Below are 20,822 nucleotides of genomic sequence, written 5' to 3'. Positions count from 1 at the left end.
AATGGTGAGTCCAGACAGTGGTTGGCAAAATTCACAGATCCGCTAACAAGTCTCATCTCTCCTTTCTCTGTCTTATTAGCAAAGCTTTTAGCTGCCGCTGATCAGGACTGGGAGGGTTGTTAAAAAATGTAGTCGGTAACGTAATCCTGTTGTTAGTCTGTGTTTCTGTACTCAGCCAAAGAACATTTGTCAATTAAGAAGCTTAATGGTATTGGCATCAATAAAATCTCAACAATTCCCATTCCTAATCAAGTAGCTCAAGAGAAATAAAGAGTGTCAGATTTAGTAGCTATAGCTGTTATTTCAATGTGTCAGATACAAATTTACAAAAAAAAATTAAATAAAGTATCAATTTGGACTCAGTATGAGACAAAGACTTGGACTGGGATGGGAGCAAAAACTTGATTGGGGCATCCCTAGTTGAAAGGTCTGAAATAGCTACTGAGTTGGGATTGTTACAATTTCCATGCCCAGAATGAACAAATGTAGCTGTTTGTGGTTTGACTCAGTTCTATAGTAGGTTCTGATGCTGTGTTGAACAATATTATATTGAATATTTTTTTGTCAAGTTCACATTTGAAGAGGCAGACATTAGACATACCTTATGCACTACCACCCCTACCATATTCTTTACAAAATCGTCTAAATCACAATTTACAGTAATGTGTTTGTGTTTCAGAAGAGGTCCTACCTTCGGGCCACGTAGTAGAACACTGGGTTGCCGGTCTTAGAGGTTCCTGCCTGGTAGAAGATGTTGAGGGTCTTTAAGGCTTTGAACTCTTCCTTCTCATGAACCTGGTGCCTACAGAACAAATCAGAGAGCTGAGGATCAGTCACACCTTAATATCTGACAGGCTTTATGCTGTTGTATGAGAGGGAGGTTATATTGCATTACATTATTAGATCATATTTCTTATCCCAGTCATAACTAACAATGAACTCAAGACAGATTTACAGAATGTCTCATAAGATCTAATTTTTGAATGAAAAAAAATGTTATATATTGTATTTAATGTTGTAGGTACCCATTTTGCTCAAAATATCAACAGAAAACTTCATTATCACTGTGATAATAATGAAGTGCATGAAAATGCACTCTGACGTTAACCTCAGAATGAAGTCATGGTGGTTACTGCTTGAAAGAAACTAAAGAGGAAACCGACATAAACCCAAGAAGGGTATTTAGAGGACATCATAAAACAACAGCTGTAGCAAATGAACAGAGAATGGGGGGAGCCACAGCATTTGCAAGCGGATTTGGTTTCAAGTTTTTCTTTATTGCAAGGAGTGACATAGTTAGAAAAAAAGGCTACAAAATGCAATCCAATTTTGTCTCATTATTTATTCCTGCCTTTATTTTTTTGGCTTAAAAACCCCTCCCATATGTTGCTCTTCAACACCATGCAAGGAGAGAAGAAACGAGGAAATATGTTTTTAGAGAAATGAGATATCCTTTCCTCTGAAGTGTCACATGAAGTGACGATGTTTGTTTCTGATCACAGCTGATCAGCTGTCAGTCGGCTTTAACAGCTGTACAGACTTTCTATCTGTATTGACTTTGCATCTGTGTCTTCACACATGTCAACTGTACTAATACTAATACTAATACACAATTACCAGTACCAGAGGAGCAATCTGTTACTTGTTTAACAAACACCTGCACATGAATAACAACCTGCATTCTGGTGACAAGCAGATCGCAGTTAAACACGCGGACACTGAGATCGATCAAACAGGCTGGGCTATAGAAATAAGGCAGATAGTAGTTGGATTCTAGTTCAAATGAGGATGGGGAAATATCAAATAAGAGATGCACTAATACATTCACATTTAGCAATTACCATACTTAGCAATTACCAGTGCCATTGTATGTACCCAATGCATGTTTTGACAATGTGTGCTTTCTTGTCACCAAATATATAATGTCTGTCTTGTTTGTTGTGTATTACCTGTTTTTTTCTCATCTCAAAAAAATAAAGTAAAAAAAGACATTAAAAAGGTGAATTTAGAGTCAGAATTGATAGTGTGTCAATGTCTTGAAAAATAATTTATTTGGCTCTGCTGCAACAGAGGAAACAAAATGCGGAGAAATGACGATACAGAAAAGAAAAGATAGCTGAACTCTTAGTGAGATTATGAATTTGATACACATTGCTTTAAGCAACTGATGAGGCAGTAGGTGAGCCTGAAAAGACATTTCCCACTGAAGACTCATGAAGTGCACACACTTAGGCCCAGAAATATTTGGACAATGACACAATTTTCATGATTTGGGCTCTGTATGCACCACATTGGATTAATAAATAATAAACAACTGAGATGCAATTAAAGTGCAGACTTTCAGGTTTAATTCAAGGGGTTGAACAAAAATATCCTATCAAACGTTTAGAAATTGCAGCCATTGTTTAACAGTCTCCTCATTTCAAGGGCTCAAAAATAATTGGACAAATTAACGTTACCATAAATAAAATGTTCATTTTTAATACTTTGCAGGCAATGACTGCCTAAAGTCTGGAACCCATGGATATCACTAAACGCTGGGTTTATTCCTTTGTGATGCTTGGCCAGGGTTTTACTGCAACTGTCTTCAGTTGTTGCTTGTTTGTGGGTCTTTGCCTTATGTTTTGTCTTAAGCAAATGAAACGCATGCTCGACCAGATTCAGATCTGGTGATTGACTCAGCCATTGCAGAATATTCCACTTCTTTGCCTTAAAAACTCCTGGGTTGCTTTCGGAGTATTTTTTGGGTCATTGTCCATCTGTACTGTGAAGCGCCGTCCAATCAACTTTGCTGCATTTGGCTGAACCTGAGCAGAAAGTATATCCCTGTACACTTCAGAATTCATCCGGCTGCTAATGTCTTCTGTCACATCATCAATAAACACTAGTGACCCAGTGCCATTGGAAGTACTTGATTTTAGCTTCATCTGTCCAAAGAACGCTGTTCCAGAACTGGGCTGGCTCCTTTAGATGTTTTTGGCAAAGTCTAATCTGGCCTTTCTTTTTTTGAGGCTGATTAATGGTTTGCACCTTGTGGTGAACTCTCTGTATTTGCTCTCATGAAGTCTTCTCTTTATGGTAGACTTAGATACTGATACACCTACTTCCTGGAGACTGTTCTTCACTTGGGTGGATGTTGTGAAGGGGTTTTTCTTCACCATAGAAAGGATCATCCACCACTGTTTTTTTTCCGTAGACATCCAGGCCTTTTTGAGTTCCTGAGCTCACCAGTGCGCTCTTTTTTTCTCAGGATGTACCAAACTGTTGATTTGGCCACTCCTAACATTACCGCTATCTCTCTGATGGATTTCTTATTTTCTGCCTCCTAAGGATGGTCTGTTTCACTTCCATTGAGAGCCCCTTTGACAGCATGTTGTGGGTTAACAGCTTCCAAATGCAAATGGCCACACCTGGAATCAACTCCAGACCTTTTACCTGCTTAATTGATGGATTAACGAGGGACTAGCCCATGCAGCTATCTGTCTATGTTCAATTAATATTACAGCTACTATATTGCAGCAATATATTACAGCAGAGACATTATGCTAAGTTAGAGGCTGGCAGGAATCCTACCTGGTCATGAACTCCTCGAACTTGGAGCTGGTCAGGTTGAGACTGGACCAGTGAGTGTCAGCCACAGGTTTATGTTCAGGAGGTCCCAGGTAGGCCAACAGTGTCGCCATCTTGTCAAAAGGTCGTCTGCCTACGGCCTTGTGGTCCCTGGGAATAAGATCATTATGAAGCAGTCTTAAAAATGTGTTCAGTATTGAAATTACGCAGCATTGCTTTATCAAAGAATCTATTTGGACCTGTTGCTGGAGAGGTACTGGCCGATCCTCTCTTGGTTGTTCCACAGTAGGCGGTGGAGGGCCAGCACGTTGCCGTCACTGATGAAGGACAGACTGTGATTGACTGAGTCACTGGGTGGAGAGTCAGATGCTATGTCCAAGAAAAACCTGTGGTGGAGTGAGGAGAGTGCAGACTGATGGGGATTTGTGTTTTCAGAGACTGAATAAAGGCAGTTAGCATCATGCAAGTGTCTTACCTCCTGGCTGAATCAAAGTTGCTCTTCACAAAGTCATTAAAGGGCCTCATGTGCTCTTCCTTTGTAAACAAGACATGGTTTGCAATGCTCTGCAGAATCTGAAGGAAAAGACATGAATATATAACAAGTATATTAAAAACAATCCAACTGCTAACCTAAGCAGGTCTTCACCTCTTAAGTAACTGACATGACTGAGTCAACTGATGAACAATTCTTGTACTCCAGCTGTTACACAGTTTTAGCATTTAGCAGTATCCTCCTGCCATTGCGACTTGTGGTCAGTAAGAGTTACAATGTCTTGCTTTGAGTGACAGCTGTGAAATAGATAAGTTGGGGTTGTAAGTTTTCTGGTTTTCTTGCTGACTGTACATTCCTAGGAATTCTTGTTCACACTATGTGATTTGTGACTGTGTTAGCAAATGTTCTATAAAACTCACCACAAATTCCTTTTCTAATGATGGCCTATAAACAGTTATAAATGCAGGAATTCACAGTTACAAAGCTCTTACTACTTGTTAATTATGTATTTTGCGCGAGCTTATCTAAAGTGAGCACTATCTATGGCTTATTAAGCATTTACAAATGAGATATAAAGGCTGACAATGCCTCGAGACTCACAAAATGTTCAGTTATCTTAACAGACGAAGGAGAGACACAACACAAAGGGATATAGAACATATTGTATTGATATTTACTGCAACTTCCCAACATATTGTATGAAGACGAACAAGGGTGGTTTATGAAGACAGGCTATTGTTGTGATCTTCTCTGTTTGGGACGTGTACGTTGAGCTCCCGCTCTCAGCACGTCATCAACGTGATGACGGTGGGAGGCGGGATGTTACGTCATATTTACGTTAACTCTCAGAAGTTTCTGACAGTGCAGCCAAGGGGAGCATGGAGAAGCACATTGGAGTCGGCGGCCGTCAGCGGCTCTAGTGGTGAGTATGTGTCTTTGTTTGGTAGCACACATTATGGTTGAAAGATAACGTTCGTTTGTCAGCAGCTGCAGGTGTTTGCCCTCGCTCCCCGTCTAACGTTACTAACGTTACCGACCCGCCCGCGGTGGCTAAGCCGACCTAGTCTAGTCTCGTCTAGCCGGGCGAGGGGAGTGCCTAGCAGCAGCGGGTCAGCTTAGCCACCGGGGGCGGGGCGGTAACGTCAGTAACGTTAGTCGGGGAGCGAGAGGAAACACCTGCAGCTGCTGACAAGCTAACGTTAGCTTTCAACCATAATGTGTGCTACAGATTAATTACTCTTATTGGCTTTTGTTTGCAGGGCTTCTGTGGCTCTTGCACTGGCGTGTTGAGTGTGGCTGTGTCGGACCTCTACCGTTCTCTCCTATGGCCACAGGCAGGCCCAGCTCTCTCTCACACAGAGCTCAACAGAGGTGGAAAAACAGCTGTATGACCACTGACATAAAACAAAAGATCGGACTGGGTCAATAAGGCTCAATACAGCAGATACCGATCAGTAAAAAAACGACTTGATCGGCACAGATACCTTGAAGTGAGTCAAGTTGAGTCATTGGTGTTGCAAGTCTTTTTTGAGTTTTCGAGTCAAGAATCATCAAATTTATGACTCATTCCAAGTTATGAGACTCGAGTGCCCACCTCTAGCCACTGCTATGGAGTGAATTAGACTTACTGTACTTTATAGGACAGTAAGACTTAATATTGAGTTTGAAAATCCTTAAGATTGCCGTTGTTCGTCAGCTACATAAAAAAAACATCATATCCACCAGCCTTACCTTGGACATGAGTTTGAGACCGCGTTCTATCCTTGGCAGGGGCTTCTTGTCCAAGATACCAGCCTCATAGGGAGACACAATAGCTGGGTTGACGAAGCGCAGAAACATGGCGCTGCCCACCGCGCCGATGCTGTTCTGTGGGAACCGCTGACTCACCACCTTTGTGAAGGAGGATGGAAGGAGCAGGGGAAGACACAGGAGGGGAAAACAAAGGGGAAATGTGGAACAGATAGAAGAGAAGAGAAAGTTTTGAGCAGGGGGACAGGTTCGACCAGAGGGAAGGAGAAAATATTGAAATGGATTTCAGTACATTAAAAAGCAAAGAAGGGAATGATGGGAAAAACAAAATATACATGTATCAATATGAGCAGAGTAAGGTGAGCCAAAACCAAAACAGGAACAGTGGAGAAAAAGATATGAAGTGAGACACAATCTCAGTTCATTTGGGGCTGTAACTGGGAGAGAGGTTCTTACTCCAGTTACAGCCCGGGAAAAAGAAAAGAGAGGAAGAGCAAGACAAGAAACCCAACCATATCCTCTCTGTTGGTGAAGGCTGAATGATGAGTCATGAGTTGTGGTGTGAAGCAGTGGATCCCAAAGTATCCCAACCGGCACATCACATCTTGCTTTACAGCAAAGCAGGGCGGTGTGTGGCACATTCCAGAGGGGTTACAACGTTACGTCACAAGTCAGAGAATCAGACTCTGCCAGCATTGCTGAGAGATGATTGCTAAAAAATCTCCAACATGGATATTCAGATCTGCAGCCAGAGCTGCTACTATGCTAAGGTAGTGTAATCCTTTGTTCCCCATCTATCTATCGAGAACATTTTGATTTGGGATTATTCATGTAGTTTTAGTTATCACTCATAGCAGTAAAAAAGTGAGGTTTATTTCCCCACAGGGCTGCATGCCAAGGGAGAATACCGTCATACTATTTTTCCCTTTAATGCATACAATTTTGAATTTGTTTCCAATCTAGAAAATCATCAGTGATCCAAGATGATAATTGACCCACAACAGGGTAACTGGACTCAACAACTGGATTTTGGGAACCTGTTTTTTCTGATATTCAATACTGCTCACCCTACACCAAACTTCTCTCTATTTTGAAGTTTTAAGAATAGATTTGCTAAATGCAACATGTCTGTTAATTCCAGCTTGTCAGAGACATTATTGTGCACTTGACACTGAAACAGGAACCAGTTCCTGTTTAAATCTGGATAGATTCTGATGCTAAGCTTCTAGTTTCTTTGATCAATGACTGCTGATTTCTTACATTATCATTGAACTGTTGCCCAGAGGATCTTTGTCTCTTTCTGCCCTTTTAGTTATCGTTCTGGTTGAACCATTGTACAGCGTTTTATTGTCCATGTACAAAATAAACCCTTCATACAAAATAACATCTATTTACCCCAAATGTTTGAGTGGTAGTGCGCCTTACTGAATAACTAAATTACTGTTACAAACATTCATACCAGGTTACACACTGAACTCCTGCTCCAGCTTCAATCTACTACCTACAGTAAACATGTTCATAGTGTTCCTGTATAATGAGGGATCGTTACAATTTTTTTTTTTAATTTGACCTCCTAATATAGGGCTGAGCATGGTCTCCGAGCCACACTGTCCGCCATCTCCTCTGCATGTGTGCAAAAATTCTCCTTTATCTACTCTCATCGTTCCTGGAGTTGTCACTGCTCTTTGACACTGTACTGTGTGTACACTGCACTATAGCACACAGGAGGGACACTCCTGAAGCTGCACTCTTTGTTAAATCTTTTAAAATGGCTGCATGTCACCATTGTGCAGCATGCTGTTTTCTTCTTTGTCTTTTAAAATACATTGGCAAGTTGCTGGAGAACGTGGGAATGGAGGTTATTTGCTCAGGGCCACCACCGACCACTTAGTCATCACCAAAGTTTTATGTGCAGCCAAAGACAGCTAAACCATGCAGCATGCCTGGTTCTAACCTATGGCTTGTTTCCAACTCATCTGATCATCTGAATGCTTGTGTTATTGGCCTGGTTGGAATTCGTTGTAGCAATGTCACCACATTCCCAGATCTTAGCAATCTTTGACGAGTACAATATTATCATACCTCATAGAGAAGATGGCCAAAACTATGGGAAAAAGATCCTGGTTATAATACGCTACAACATTAATTATTCATTAAAGCTGCAGTAGGTCATTTAAAAAGTATATATTTATTGTGTGCCATATTTGCTGAAACTTTCACTACATCTTGATAGTAGTACATGACACAAATAATGAAGCCTCCAACCCAAAACTCCCTGCATCTTTCTCAGCTCTGATTGGTTGCTTTTGTCCAGACCTGGTGGATTCTAGCAAATGTCATTAGGAGCACTAGGAGGAGCCAGAGAACCCTGATTTTGTATTATCTGTCTCGTGTACTACTGTCAGGATATAGTGAATTCATTTATTCAGCACTAATAGAAAAAAATAAGAATAACCCTAGGTTCCTCTTTAGCACTGTAGCCAGGCTGACAGAGAGTCACAGCTCTATTGAGCCACATATCCCCATAACCTTAAGTAGCAATGACTTCATGAGCTTCTTTTATAATAAAATTATTACTATTAGAGAGAAAATTAATCACCAAATGCCCTGAAGAGGTATCAGTGGCTCTCCAAGTTCAGGAACTTTAACTAATGTAAACTTAGATATATATTTAGACTGTTTTTCTGCTATCGATCTTCATCAGTTAACTTCAATAATTTCTACATCGAAGCCATCAACCTGTCTTTTAGACCCCATCCCAACTAGGCTGCTTAAAGAATTCATACCCTTAATTGGCACTTCTTTACTGGATATGATTAATCCTTCTTTATTATCAGGATATGTACCACAGTCCTTTAAAGTAGCTGTAATTAAACCCCTTCTTAAAAAGCCCACTCTTGACCCAGGGGTTTTAGCCAATTATAGACCGATTTCTAACCTCCCCTTCCTCTCTAAGATTCTGGAGAAAGTAGTCGCCAAAGAGTTGTGTGACTTTCTACATAACAATAGTTTATTTGAGGATTTTCAGTCAGGATTTAGAGTTCATCATAGCACAGAGACAGCTCTGGTTAAAGTTAATATGACCTTTCAATTGCTTCCAACAATGGACTTGTCTCTGTACTTGTATTATTAGATCTTAGTGCTGCATTTGACACCATTGACCATAATATTCTTTTACAGAGACTTGAGCATCAAATTGGCATTAAAGGAACCGCACTAAGCTGGTTTAAGTCATATTTATCAGATCGCTCGCAGTTTGTACATGTTAACGATGACTCTTCAATAAATACTACAGTTAGTCATGGAGTTCCACAAGGTTCTGTACTTGGACCAATACTATTTACTTTATATATGCTCCCTTTAGGCAACATTATTAGGAATCACTCCATTAACTTTCACTGTTATGCAGATGATACGCAGTTATATCTATCGATCAAGCCCGATGAAATTAATCAAATATCTAAATTACAAACATGTCTTAAGGACATAAAATCCTGGATGAGCTGCAATTTTCTGATGTTAAACCTCAGAGACTCAGTTTACTCTAGATGGCATTAACTTGGCCTCTAGCACCACTGTCAGGAATCTTGGAGTTATCTTTGATCAGGATTTGTCATTTAATTCCCACATAAAGCAGACCTCTAGGACTGCCTTCTTTCATTTACGTAATATTAGACAAATTAGACACATCCTATCACAGACAGATGCAGAAAAACTATTCCGTGCATGTGTTACGTCTAGGCTGGATTACTGCAACTCTTTATTATCAGGCTGCCCCATAAGTCCATTAAAACGCTCCAGTTAATTCAGAACGCTGCAGCACGAGTACTGACAGGAACTAGGAAAAGAGATCACATTTCTCCTGTACTAGCTTCTCTGCACTGGCTCCCTGTAAAATGTAGAATAGAATTTAAAATCCTCCTCCTCACCTATAAAGCTCTTCATGGTCAGGCCCCTTCATATCTTAAAGAGCTCATAGTACTCTATTACCCCACTAGAACACTGCGTTCTCTGAATGCAGGGCTACTTGTGGTTCCTATAGTCTCTAAAAGTAGAACAGGAGCCAGAGCCTTCAGTTACCAAGCTCCTCTCCTGTGGAACCAGCTTCCAGTTGTGGTTCGGGAGGCAGACACCCTCTCCACATTCAAGAGTAGGCTTAAGACGTTCCTCTTTGATAAAGCTTATAGTTAGGGTTGGCTCAGATGAGTCCTGAACCATCCCTTAGTTATGCTGCTATAGGCCTAGACTATCGGGGGACTTCCCATGGTGCACGGAGCTCCTCTCTTCCTCTCTCTTTCTGCACTCATTCATGTCCCATTAATGCATGTTACTAACTTCACTTCTTTCCCGGGGTTCTTGTGCTTTCTCGTCTCGCAGGTTCTCATGGATCCTGGTGGAGCCTCCTGCCATGGTCCTGCTTGACTGCCATTGCTAATCACTGATATTAGTGTTATAATAATAATAATAATAATAATAATAAGTATTATTGCTGCTACGGTTACTGTTGTTGCTGTTGTCACTACTCATTGTCCCCCATCGTTGCTGTTGCCATGTTCATTATCAGCAGTCACTACTATTCGTGTAGTTGTTGCTACTGTTGTTTCTGTCTGTCTGTCCGTCCGTCCGTCCGTCCCATCCCAACTGGTCGAGGCAGACGACCACCCACCTATAGCCGAAGGATCTGTCCTAGGTTTCTGCCTTTCAACAAGCAGTTTTTCCTTGCCCCCGTCGCCAAGTGCTTGCTCATGGTGGTACTGTTGGGTCTCTGTTCATAATATTAGAGTTCGGTCTAGACCTGCTCTATTTGAAAAGTTTCCTGAGATAACTTCTGTTATGAATTGGCGCTATACAAATAAAACTGAATTGAAAATTTCAGCAAATATGACAAAAAGTTATTTTTATAAAAGTTACCTACTGCAGCTTTAATACACGGTTTAGATAGCTGGAAACTGAAGTAACCATCACCATAAAATATTTGACTACATAATCTTTCTGTCTTAAAGTGAGTCACCCAAATTCTGCTTTTGAATATCAAACATTCACCCTGTAAGTTTGACAGCAACTGTGAGCAGCTTAAATTACACTGGTGACAATGAATTCCAATGGTGACATAAAGAAGCTTCTTAAGCATCTCCTCCACTCGTAGCCTCAGGTTGCTGCTACCACTCATAGTTTCACCAATATATCAGTTTAAGACTGAGCTGTAAAGTAAGGTCACATTGTAAAAAACAGAAACCTAAGAAGCACATCAATCAGAAGGAGTCATGTCCGTTAATGTGAGTACTGACCTTACAATACATACTGTATCTGCATGCATGAACAGACACACCCTTACATTCACTGTCCACCAAACTACAGTTTTACAGTTTCCAGCATATTATTTCAGTTACATAAACTGCAGGGTAGAGAGTGAATGTAATGAAGCAATCACAGGCTTCATTACATTCACTCTCTACCCTGCATTTCCTATCTCTCCCTACTACACTCTCAAATAAAACAATATACCAAAAAACAGATATATAAAAAAACCTAGACTGGGAAAGCTTTGTTTTCTCTACTGATGAAGTAGGAAGACTCTTTGATGGGTTCATTTAGTTGAATGTATGACACACACAATTAGTCAATTAGATTCCATACAGGTACTGGTGCAACAATCTGGATCAGTATCAGCATGTTTGCAGCTACACTTCCCTTTGGTTGGACCCGATAGTCCAGTGCCCACAGGCAATTTTAAGAGACCTGTGTGAGACCTTAGTGAACTCAGTGGTACACTAACGCTGTGGGTATTTTACAGTATTTTACAGCCAAAATCCCATAGTGCCACTACATCATCATAATTTGAACCTTATGTAGACCTAGCTTCCTCCTGCTGGTTAGTTCGGCAGTTTTTTCCAGTAAGTTGGGAACCCTCCTATGGCTTACAAATGATTTGGCAAAGCAAACCCAAACTGAATTGCATGTGAAGCATTACTTAAAAATCCGAAATGAAATATTTATTTACATCTTTGCCATGTTTTAAGTAAATGGCAGTTGATGGAATAGCTTTATACAAACATGAGGCACACGTCAGAAATATCACTATCACTGGCGAACTTCAACCAATCAGATCAAAGAACCATATAACATTGTCAAACACTTACTGAAGCCAGTCGAGAAAAGAGAAAACCTCTTTTCCATTCTCCAATTCTGATAGAACTCATGCTAGCAGCACCTGTGCAAACCTCTTTGGCACTGTTGTTTCCATTTTGAATTAAGTGGGCATTCCCCTCGTATGGAATTGATCAGATCGACTTCAAATATTCCAGTGGATCGTATAATTACACTAACTTGACTGTATTTATACAGTACTTTTCTAGTCTATCAACCACTCAAAGCACTTTACAGCACTTGTAATATTCACCCAGTTACACTTATGGCAGAGGTTGCCATGCATCCAGTGTGCCAACCTGCTCATCAGGAGTGATACTGTGCTTCCTATCCAAAGCTCTCCAGATGACACTAAGCTCACACATACACACACTCACAATCAAATAGCACAATCATCAGGAGCAGTTTGGGGTTCACTATCTTGCCCATATATACTGGACAGTTGGACTGGATTCACTTTCATATGTTTTAACCTAAAATGATGTTGAGTGAAAATTGTAGGAGGTAGAGTAAGTATTAGAGAAAGTTTTTGTTTTTTTACAGCTCCTCTCCAGTTAAATGTTATGCGATACACTGTAGCTCACAAAATACACACCCACTATAAAGTCTGAGAGGATGTAAAAAAAAACTGCAACTGTGTGAAACACATGCTAGATTTGATGCCTGTTAACCAAAAAAAAGTCCCATGTCTCGTGGACCAGATAAACTTTTAATCATTTTTCTACATTAAAAAAATGGCGATGATGGTGGGTCTGAGCTGTTAATGAAAACATTTTCTTTTGCGATCAGATCAATCTGCATGATGTGATGTATTTTTTTGCTTTCGCAACGCTGTGGGAAGAGAAGCATGGTGAAAATAATAATAAGTAGGATAAGTAAGAATAATAATTTAATAATAATAAGTAAGAATAAGTGCTTACTAGGAGCATGTATGCCTCTTTAGCACTGTTGTTTTCGAACAGTCACTTCTCACAAACACCTAGCATTGAATCATGCCGGTAGCTCTTGACGTAGCTTGCAGTAGTTCCTCATATGACGCTGAATGGTCTGAACAACAAGTGGTTCAGACACAAGTGCACAGACTGAAGCCTGGCAAGATGGGTTCTCGCATGATCTTTTGATCTCGCAAGTCCTCAGCTCACAAGGTTAGGCTGCCATTAGAATCCACTGCAAATATTGTGCATCCAAGCTGACTACAGCTGCTGAGCCCCATTAACAATTCTGTACTTTTGAGAGCCACCTTTCAAATCTCTATACCTTCAATCAAGCTTGAGTAACTCAAGCCTGTCAATGCTGCCGCTTTTACTTCTGTGATCAGTGTGACCAGTGATGACATGTATAGCCGCATGTCGTCATTCCACCGCTGGCTGTCGAGGTGGTGTCCAGCAAACGATGTGGGCTTCATTGATAACTGGAAGCCTTTTTGGGGAAAACCTGGTCTGATTAGGAGAGACGGCATCCATCCCACTTTGGATGGAGCGGCTCTCTTATCTAGAAATATGGAAAAGTTTATTTCTAAAACCTGACAGCCCAGAGTTGGGACCAGGAAGCAGAGCTGCTGTCTTACACACTTCTCTGCGCTTTCTTTAGAACAGTCACCCACCCAAAACCCCATAGAGACTGTGTCTGTCCCCCGACCACCTAAATTATTTAAAGAAATAAAAACAAGAGGAGTTCAACATAAAAATCTAATAAAAATTAAAACTAACTCCTCAGTAGCACAAAATAAGAGAATGAAATGTGGACTGTTAAATATCAGGTCTCTGTCCTCTAAAGCTGTTTTAGTGAATGAATTAATATCAGATTATGATATTGATTTACTTTGTCTTACTGATACCTGGTTGTCCCACGAGGAGTATGTTAGCCTAAATGAATCCACCCCCCCAGTCATATTAATACTCACATTCCTCGAGGCACAGGCCGAGGAGGTGGAGTAGCAGCCATATATGATTCAAGCGTTTTAATGGACCCTAAGCCTAAACTAAATTATAATTCATTTGAAAGCCTTGTTCTTAGTCTTTCTCACCCAAACTGGAAAACACTGCAGCCAGTTCTATTTGTTATAGTGTACTGCGCTCCTGGACCGTACTCTGATTTTATATCTGAATTCTCAGAGTTTTTATCAAGTTTAGTCCTTAAATCAGATAAAGTAATTATTGTAGGTGATTTTAATATTCATGTGGATGTTAACAATGACAGCCTTAGTAACGCATTTATCTCATTAATAGACTCAATTGGCTTCTGTCAGAGTGTAAATAAACCAACTCATTGTTTTAATCACACTCTTGACCTTGTTCTATCATATGGCATTGATATTGAACATTTAATAGTCTTCCCACATAATCCTTTCCTATCTGACCATTATTTAATAACTTTTGAATTCATACTATTAGATTATAAGCCATTAGGCAAAACCTCCTACAGCAGATGTCTATCTGACAGTGCTGTAGCTAAATTTAAGGAGGAGATTCCTTCAGTGTTTAATTCAATGCCATGTCTGAATTTAACAGAGTCCTATAACGACTTTAGTCCCTCTGAAATTGATAATCTTGTCGATAGTGCTACAGGCTCACTACGATCAACATTAGACTCTATCGCTCCTATAAAAAGGAAATTATTAAAACATAGGAGACTAGCACTGTGGTACAACCACCAAACCCGCCAGTTAAAACAAATAGCTAGGAAATCTGAAAGGAAATGGCGCTCTTCCAAATTATCAGAATATCGCTCAAATTGGCAAAATAATCTTAAAACTTATAGAAATGCCAGAGGAGCCTATTATTCAGCACTAATAGAAGAAAATAAGAACAACCCTAGGTTCCTCTTCAGCACTGTAGCCAGGCTGACAGAGAGTCACAGCTCTATCGAGCCACATATCCCCATAAACTTAAGTAGCAATGACTTCATGAGCTTCTTCTATAATAAAATTATTACTATTAGAGAGAAAATTAATCACCAACTGCCATCAACAGTTACCAGTGGCTCTCCAAGTTCAGGGACTTCTGTCAATGTAAACTTAGATATATATTTAGACTGTTTTTCTGCTATCGATCTTCATCAGTTAACTTCAATCATTTCTTCATCGAAGCCATCAACCTGTCTATTAGACCCGATCCCAACTAGGCTGCTTAAAGAAGTTGTTCCCTTAATTGGCACTTCTTTACTGGATATGATTAATCTTTCTTTATTATCAGGATATGTACCACAGTCCTTTAAAGTAGCTGTAATTAAACCCCTTCTTAAAAAGTCCACTCTTGACCCAGGGGTTTTAGCCAACTATAGACCGATTTCTAACCTCCCCTTCCTCTCTAAGATTCTGGAGAAAGTAGTCGCCAAAGAGTTGTGTGAATTTCTACACAATAGTTTATTTGAGGATTTTCAGTCAGGATTTAGAGTTCATCATAGCACAGAGACAGCTCTGGTTAAAGTTAATAATGACTTTCTGACTGCTTCTGACAATGGACTTGTCTCTGTACTTGTATTATTAGATCTTAGTGCTGCATTTGACACCATTGACCATAATATTCTTTTAGAGAGACTTGAGCATCAAATTGGCATTAAAGGAACCGCACTAAGCTGGTTTAAGTCATATTTATCAGATCGCTCGCAGTTTGTACATGTTAACGATGAATCTTCAATAAATACCACAGTTAGTCATGGAGTTCCACAAGGTTCTGTACTTGGACCAATACTATTTACTTTATATATGCTCCCTTTAGGCAACATTATTAGGAATCACTCCATTAACTTTCACTGTTATGTAGATGATACGCAGTTATATCTATCAATCAAGCCCAATGAAATTAATCAATTATCTAAATTACAAACATGTCTTAAGGACATAAAATCCTGGATGACCTGCAATTTTCTGATGTTAAACTCAGAAAAAAACGAAATTCTTGTTCTTGGCCCCAAAAACCTTAGAGACTCACTGTCTAAAGATATAGTTACCCTAGATGGCATTAACTTGGCCTCTAGCACCACTGTCAGGAATCTTGGAGTTATCTTTGATCAGGATTTGTCATTTAACTCCCACATAAAGCAGACCTCTAGGACTGCCTTCTTTCATTTACGTAATATTAGAAAAATTAGACACATCCTATCACAGACAGATGCAGAAAAACTAATCCATGCATTTGTTACTTCAAGGCTGGATTACTGCAACTCTTTATTATCAGGTTGCCCCAATAAGTCCATTAAAACGCTCCAATTAATTCAGAACGCTGCAGCACGAGTACTGACAGGAACTAGAAAAAGAGATCACATCTCTCCTGTACTAGCTTCTCTGCATTGGCTCCCTGTAAAATGTAGAATAGAATTTAAAATCCTCCTCCTCACCTATAAAGTTCTTCATGGTCAGGCCCCTTCATATCTTAAAGAGCTCATAGTACCCTATTACCCCTCTAGAACACTACATTCTCTGAATGCTGGGCTACTTGTGGTTCCTATAGTCTCTAAAAGTAGAACAGGAGCCAGAGCCTTCAGTTACCAAGCTCCTCTCTTGTGGAACCAGCTTCCATTTGGGGTTCGGGAGGCAGACACCCTCTCCACATTCAAGAGTAGGCTTAAGACATTCCTCTTTGATAAAGCTTATAGTTAGGGCTGGATCAGGTGAGTCCTGAACCATCCCTTAGTTATGCTGCTATAGGCCTAGACTATTGGGGGATTTCCCATGGTGCACTGAGCTCCTCCCTTCCTCTCTTTCTGCACTCATTCATGTCCCTTTAATGCATGTTACTAACTTCACTTCTTCCCCGGAGTTCTTGTGCCTTCTCGTCTCGCAGGTTCTTGTCGATCCTGGTGGAGCCTCCTGCCATGGTCCTGCTAGATTGCCATTGCCAATACTGTTGTTGCTGTGCACCTGTCTGTCTGTCTCTCGCTCTCTCTCTCTCTCTCTCACCCCAACTGGTCGAGACAGACGACCACCCACCTAGAGCCGGAGGATCTGTCCTAGGTTTCTGCCTTTTAACAGGCAGTTTTTCCTTGCCCTTGTCGCCAAGTGCTTGCTCATGGTGGTACTGTTGGGTCTCTGTAATTAATGTTTTAAAGAGTTCGGTCTAGACCTGCTCTATTTGAAAAGTGTCCTGAGATAACTTCTGTTATGAATTGACGCTATACAAATAAAATTGAATTGAATTGATGTCAACATTAAATTACAGTAAGCTCCTTGACTGTTGCATTGTATGTTTGTGCAAAATCTGAAGTTCTCAAAAAGAATAATCTGATGTTGGCCAGGAAGGATTCAGCCCTGATCCAGTGGATATACTTTTCAATCCATTTAAAACCATATATACACAAGTATGCAAGTGTGTGAACAATGCAGCTTGCATATAGGGTTGGGTTCCAAAAACCAGTTCCATCGTAAATATGCCTGCCAGAAGATTACACCAACTAATTCACATAATTTCTGTAAGTAATTCAACACTGAGCCAAAACGACTGACTGGTGTCACGGCCACTTTTCTAATTAAATACTTCAGTATATCAACACCAATGCGCACGCATGGAAGTCATTTTACCATACTACACTCTTTCAGGTGGGGGATATTTTAAAGTTAAAAAATTGAGAGAGAGAGAAATGTATCCACTTCGACCCATGAGTGCTAAGGATCGAGCAAAAGAGTTAAAGCAAGATCAGGGCGAATAGTCCTGAGGGAGGGTACTGAAAACAGTGAATGTAAAAAATTCCACTGTGAAAGTCAAAGAAAGCTCTTTGTATATATTAGGAAGAAGGAGACCACAGCTGAGGAATCCAACCCATGACAGGAGGAGGCCAGTTTATCAGAATATTTCATCTAAAGACCATTCATGTCCTTTACAAAGCCATGTCAGCTGAGGCCGGTGAGGCGTGCCAGTGTGTGCGTGTGTGAGGTTTTGCTTTATGATGATTTATTTGTGAGAGTCATATAAGATAGAGAAACATGATTTGAGTGCAGATGAAATGTTCTGAGAAAATGTCTCCAGAAGTGCAAAGACAGAGTCCAGAAAGAAAAGAGAAGAGGAGAATGCCACAGTTTCCTGGGAACTGTTAATTGAAAATACATCAAATGGCGCCGATATTAGTACAATGATTTTAAGAGAGGGTTGTACACAAAGTTGAATATGGAGAAAAGAATAAAACATTTCCAGAGAAACACCAAATTAAAACCAAATTTATAAAAATGAAGAAATAAAATAAATAAAATGAATAAAATGCAAAAAAAAAGGCTTTTTTGCTTTAGGGGGAAAGTGTCTGAGGGATAGTAGATTCTCCAAACTTACTGCTTTTTTGTTTTCCTTTTTTTCTTTTACTGTTGCTTTATTCAGTAGAGAGTGGCAAGTAGCCTACAGAACAGAGATGAGCACAATCATGGTCACAGCACCAGCTATACACACACACACACACACACACACACACACACACACACACACACACACACACAAACACACACACCCCCAACCCCTTACACACACATTCCCATCTAATAAAACACAGACAAATCAAATCTGCTGTAACAAATGTGTTCATCACTGCTCAGGGGGACTTAAAGCGTGTCAATGCATGCGCTGGCTTGGTTTGACTTTAGCAGATTGTATTAGTGTGTGTGTGTGTGTGTGTGTGTTTTGTGTGTGTGTGTGTGTGTGTGTGTGTGTGTGTGTACGCATTGCAAAAGAAAATCCAAGATGGATGATGAGAAATCAAAGATGTCAATACATGGAAATACACAATCTGATCAAAAACCCAGACCACTTCTTTATGGATGTGCGCATGAACTAGTAAAAATATATCACATATTAACAAAGTCTATTCATTCAGTTGTTGGGTGTTAGTAGACAGAGCTGTGGAGCTTCTTATTCTCTGGAGTTCAGGCGAGGCAGCAGCAGCAACAGCAGCAATAGTGTGAAGCTGCTTTCATTCAGGTGGAAAAGTCAGTGTTCAGATGATGAAAAGGTGTGTAAATTGAGCTTAGACTATAATGTCATTTGCTATATATATTTGGTGATAGTGGCCAGTGAGTTGTCACCCTCCTATGCTGTGACCACACCTAGTCCATTGTTAAATCTTGTATGGACAGTAGAGACATGTCCAACATCATTTTTTGTCAAAGCCACAGGAAGCCACTGGAGAGGGGCTACAGAGCCGGAGTCGCAGGTGCCTACCCCTGGTCTATATAGAGCCACCTGGATTGGATGTTTTCTGCAGAAAGAAATGCATTTTGATTGACAAAGAAAGAGAGAGCTATGAGGGATACCTGACCTGATCTATAATACGCTGTCAGTGAGATGAATGTACAGCAGCAAACTGGAAGCAGATGGTATTGAATAAATTCAAACATCACAGACTGTGAAGTGTTAGCTCGTCAGTGTTTATAACCTGAAGGAAATGCCCCCAGAAAGCTAAGATGAGAAAACCAAACACACAACCTTGGTATCACTTTGTGTTTCATCTGCAAGTGCAGTTCACTGCTATGCTAGTACTGTATGTATGTGGAGAATTTTCAGGAAAAATACTCAAGCTAGTGTTTGGACCAAGCAGATGCATTGCAGATACCAGTTGTATCTGTGCCATCTGGCCTTTGGGTTAAGGTGCCACTGTGACTTGCAATGTGCCTAGTTTGCATCTGGCAAACTTGTTGCATGTAGTTCCCATATATCACTCTCTCTCCTCATTTCCTGTCATCTTTCTACTGTCTGGTATTGAAATTTAAAGACCCCAAATGCCCCCCAAATTTCGGTGAGTAGAGTCTCAGCTGACACCATGGCAATGCAAAGGATTAGATGTGATCACAGCTTTGATTTTGTCACCATCACTACAGGGGTATCACTGCAGGGTGGTCTGGGAGAATGTTACTCTAGGAAGCCTATCTGACCCTATCTGAACTTGTTTTTGGTTTTTTTCAACCAGAGCCTCATTTTACTAGCCTTTGCCATTGTCAGCTGTTATTCACAAGTAATCTAGATAACAGCACCTAATCATGGGCCTTTGCATTTACACTTAGTTCTACATATTAGGCCCATTACTACAGAACTGCTGCTTAATGAGCAGCAGTTCTGTAGTCAGTTTTTATAAGGAGTTCGGTCTAGACCTGCTCTATTTGAACAGTGTCCTGAGATAACTTCTGTTATGAATTGGCGCTATACAAATACAATTTCATTGAATTTAATTAAGATTCCCATTAGCGTCAAACACATTACCAAAAATGTTCATTGCAAAGCTGAGCAGTATCACTGTCCAGACAAACCTGTGTCATGGATGTTGTGTGTTGTAACGTCTGCTGTATGGGACTTTTCTCTTCGGTGCCAGAAAATTTGTTATATTTTGTTTCTGTTGAGTTCAAATGTGTTTTATGACGAGTTAACAAGGAAATTGAGCTGGTATTAGTTCGGTAAAAGAGAGAATATTGAATCCCGAAGGTGTACGGCTGTATTTGTATGTTTAATGAGGAAAGTAGGCGTTAGAATGTTTCTCTTCTTGACATTTTGTGAGTTTATTTAGTTTATTAAAGCTAAGAGAGCTAGTGGCATGTAGCAAACCTATTACTCATTTCACAGCTGAATTTATGTATTATGGATTACCTTTAGCTATTCTTATTACTTGCAGTATTACATTAAACGTACACTATATGGACAAAAGTATTTGGCCACACCTGTTATTTATTGAATTCAGGTGTTTAAATCAGACCCCTTGCCAAAGGTGTATAAAGTCAAGCACCTAGCCATGCTCTCCATTTGCAAACATATGTGATGCAAAATGGGTTGTTCTGAAGAGCTCAGTGACTTGCCACCTTTGCAATAAGACTTTTCATGAAATTTCATCCCTTCTAGATATTCCACGGTCAACTGTAAGTGATATTATTAGAAAGTGGAAGCGTTTAGGAACAACA

General features: G+C 40.1%; 2 protein-coding genes across 9 annotated transcripts in view; one reads left to right on the top strand and one right to left on the bottom strand.

Moving 5' to 3' along the window:
• The window catches only part of LOC127362358 (gap junction delta-2 protein-like), a 678,509-nt gene that overhangs the window by 502,469 nt on the left and 155,218 nt on the right, over window positions 1–20,822 (top strand). The gene's annotated exons all lie outside the window — the stretch shown is intronic.
• The window catches only part of nf1a (neurofibromin 1a), a 101,272-nt gene that overhangs the window by 41,872 nt on the left and 38,578 nt on the right, over window positions 1–20,822 (bottom strand). For 2 of the 7 annotated variants that reach the window (XM_051397903.1, XM_051397904.1), the window contains exons 30-35: window positions 18,220–18,282; window positions 5,795–5,953; window positions 4,046–4,143; window positions 3,810–3,956; window positions 3,574–3,720; window positions 692–802 (exon numbers count right to left, since the gene is read on the bottom strand). In XM_051397903.1, the coding sequence (XP_051253863.1) occupies window positions 692–802; window positions 3,574–3,720; window positions 3,810–3,956; window positions 4,046–4,143; window positions 5,795–5,953; window positions 18,220–18,282 (725 nt within the window). Of the gene's footprint in view, window positions 1–691; window positions 803–3,573; window positions 3,721–3,809; window positions 3,957–4,045; window positions 4,144–5,794; window positions 5,954–5,977; window positions 8,552–9,043; window positions 9,338–14,725; window positions 17,984–18,219; window positions 19,136–20,822 lie in introns of those variants that run through there. The other 5 variants (XM_051397905.1, XR_007884427.1, XR_007884426.1 and 2 more) reach the window with 5 other exon arrangements.

The sequence above is a fragment of the Dicentrarchus labrax genome, unplaced genomic scaffold (assembly GCF_905237075.1).
Source record: "Dicentrarchus labrax unplaced genomic scaffold, dlabrax2021, whole genome shotgun sequence".
In the NCBI taxonomy this organism is placed as follows: domain Eukaryota; kingdom Metazoa; phylum Chordata; class Actinopteri; family Moronidae; genus Dicentrarchus; species Dicentrarchus labrax.
This window is presented reverse-complemented; position numbering and strand designations above follow the sequence as displayed.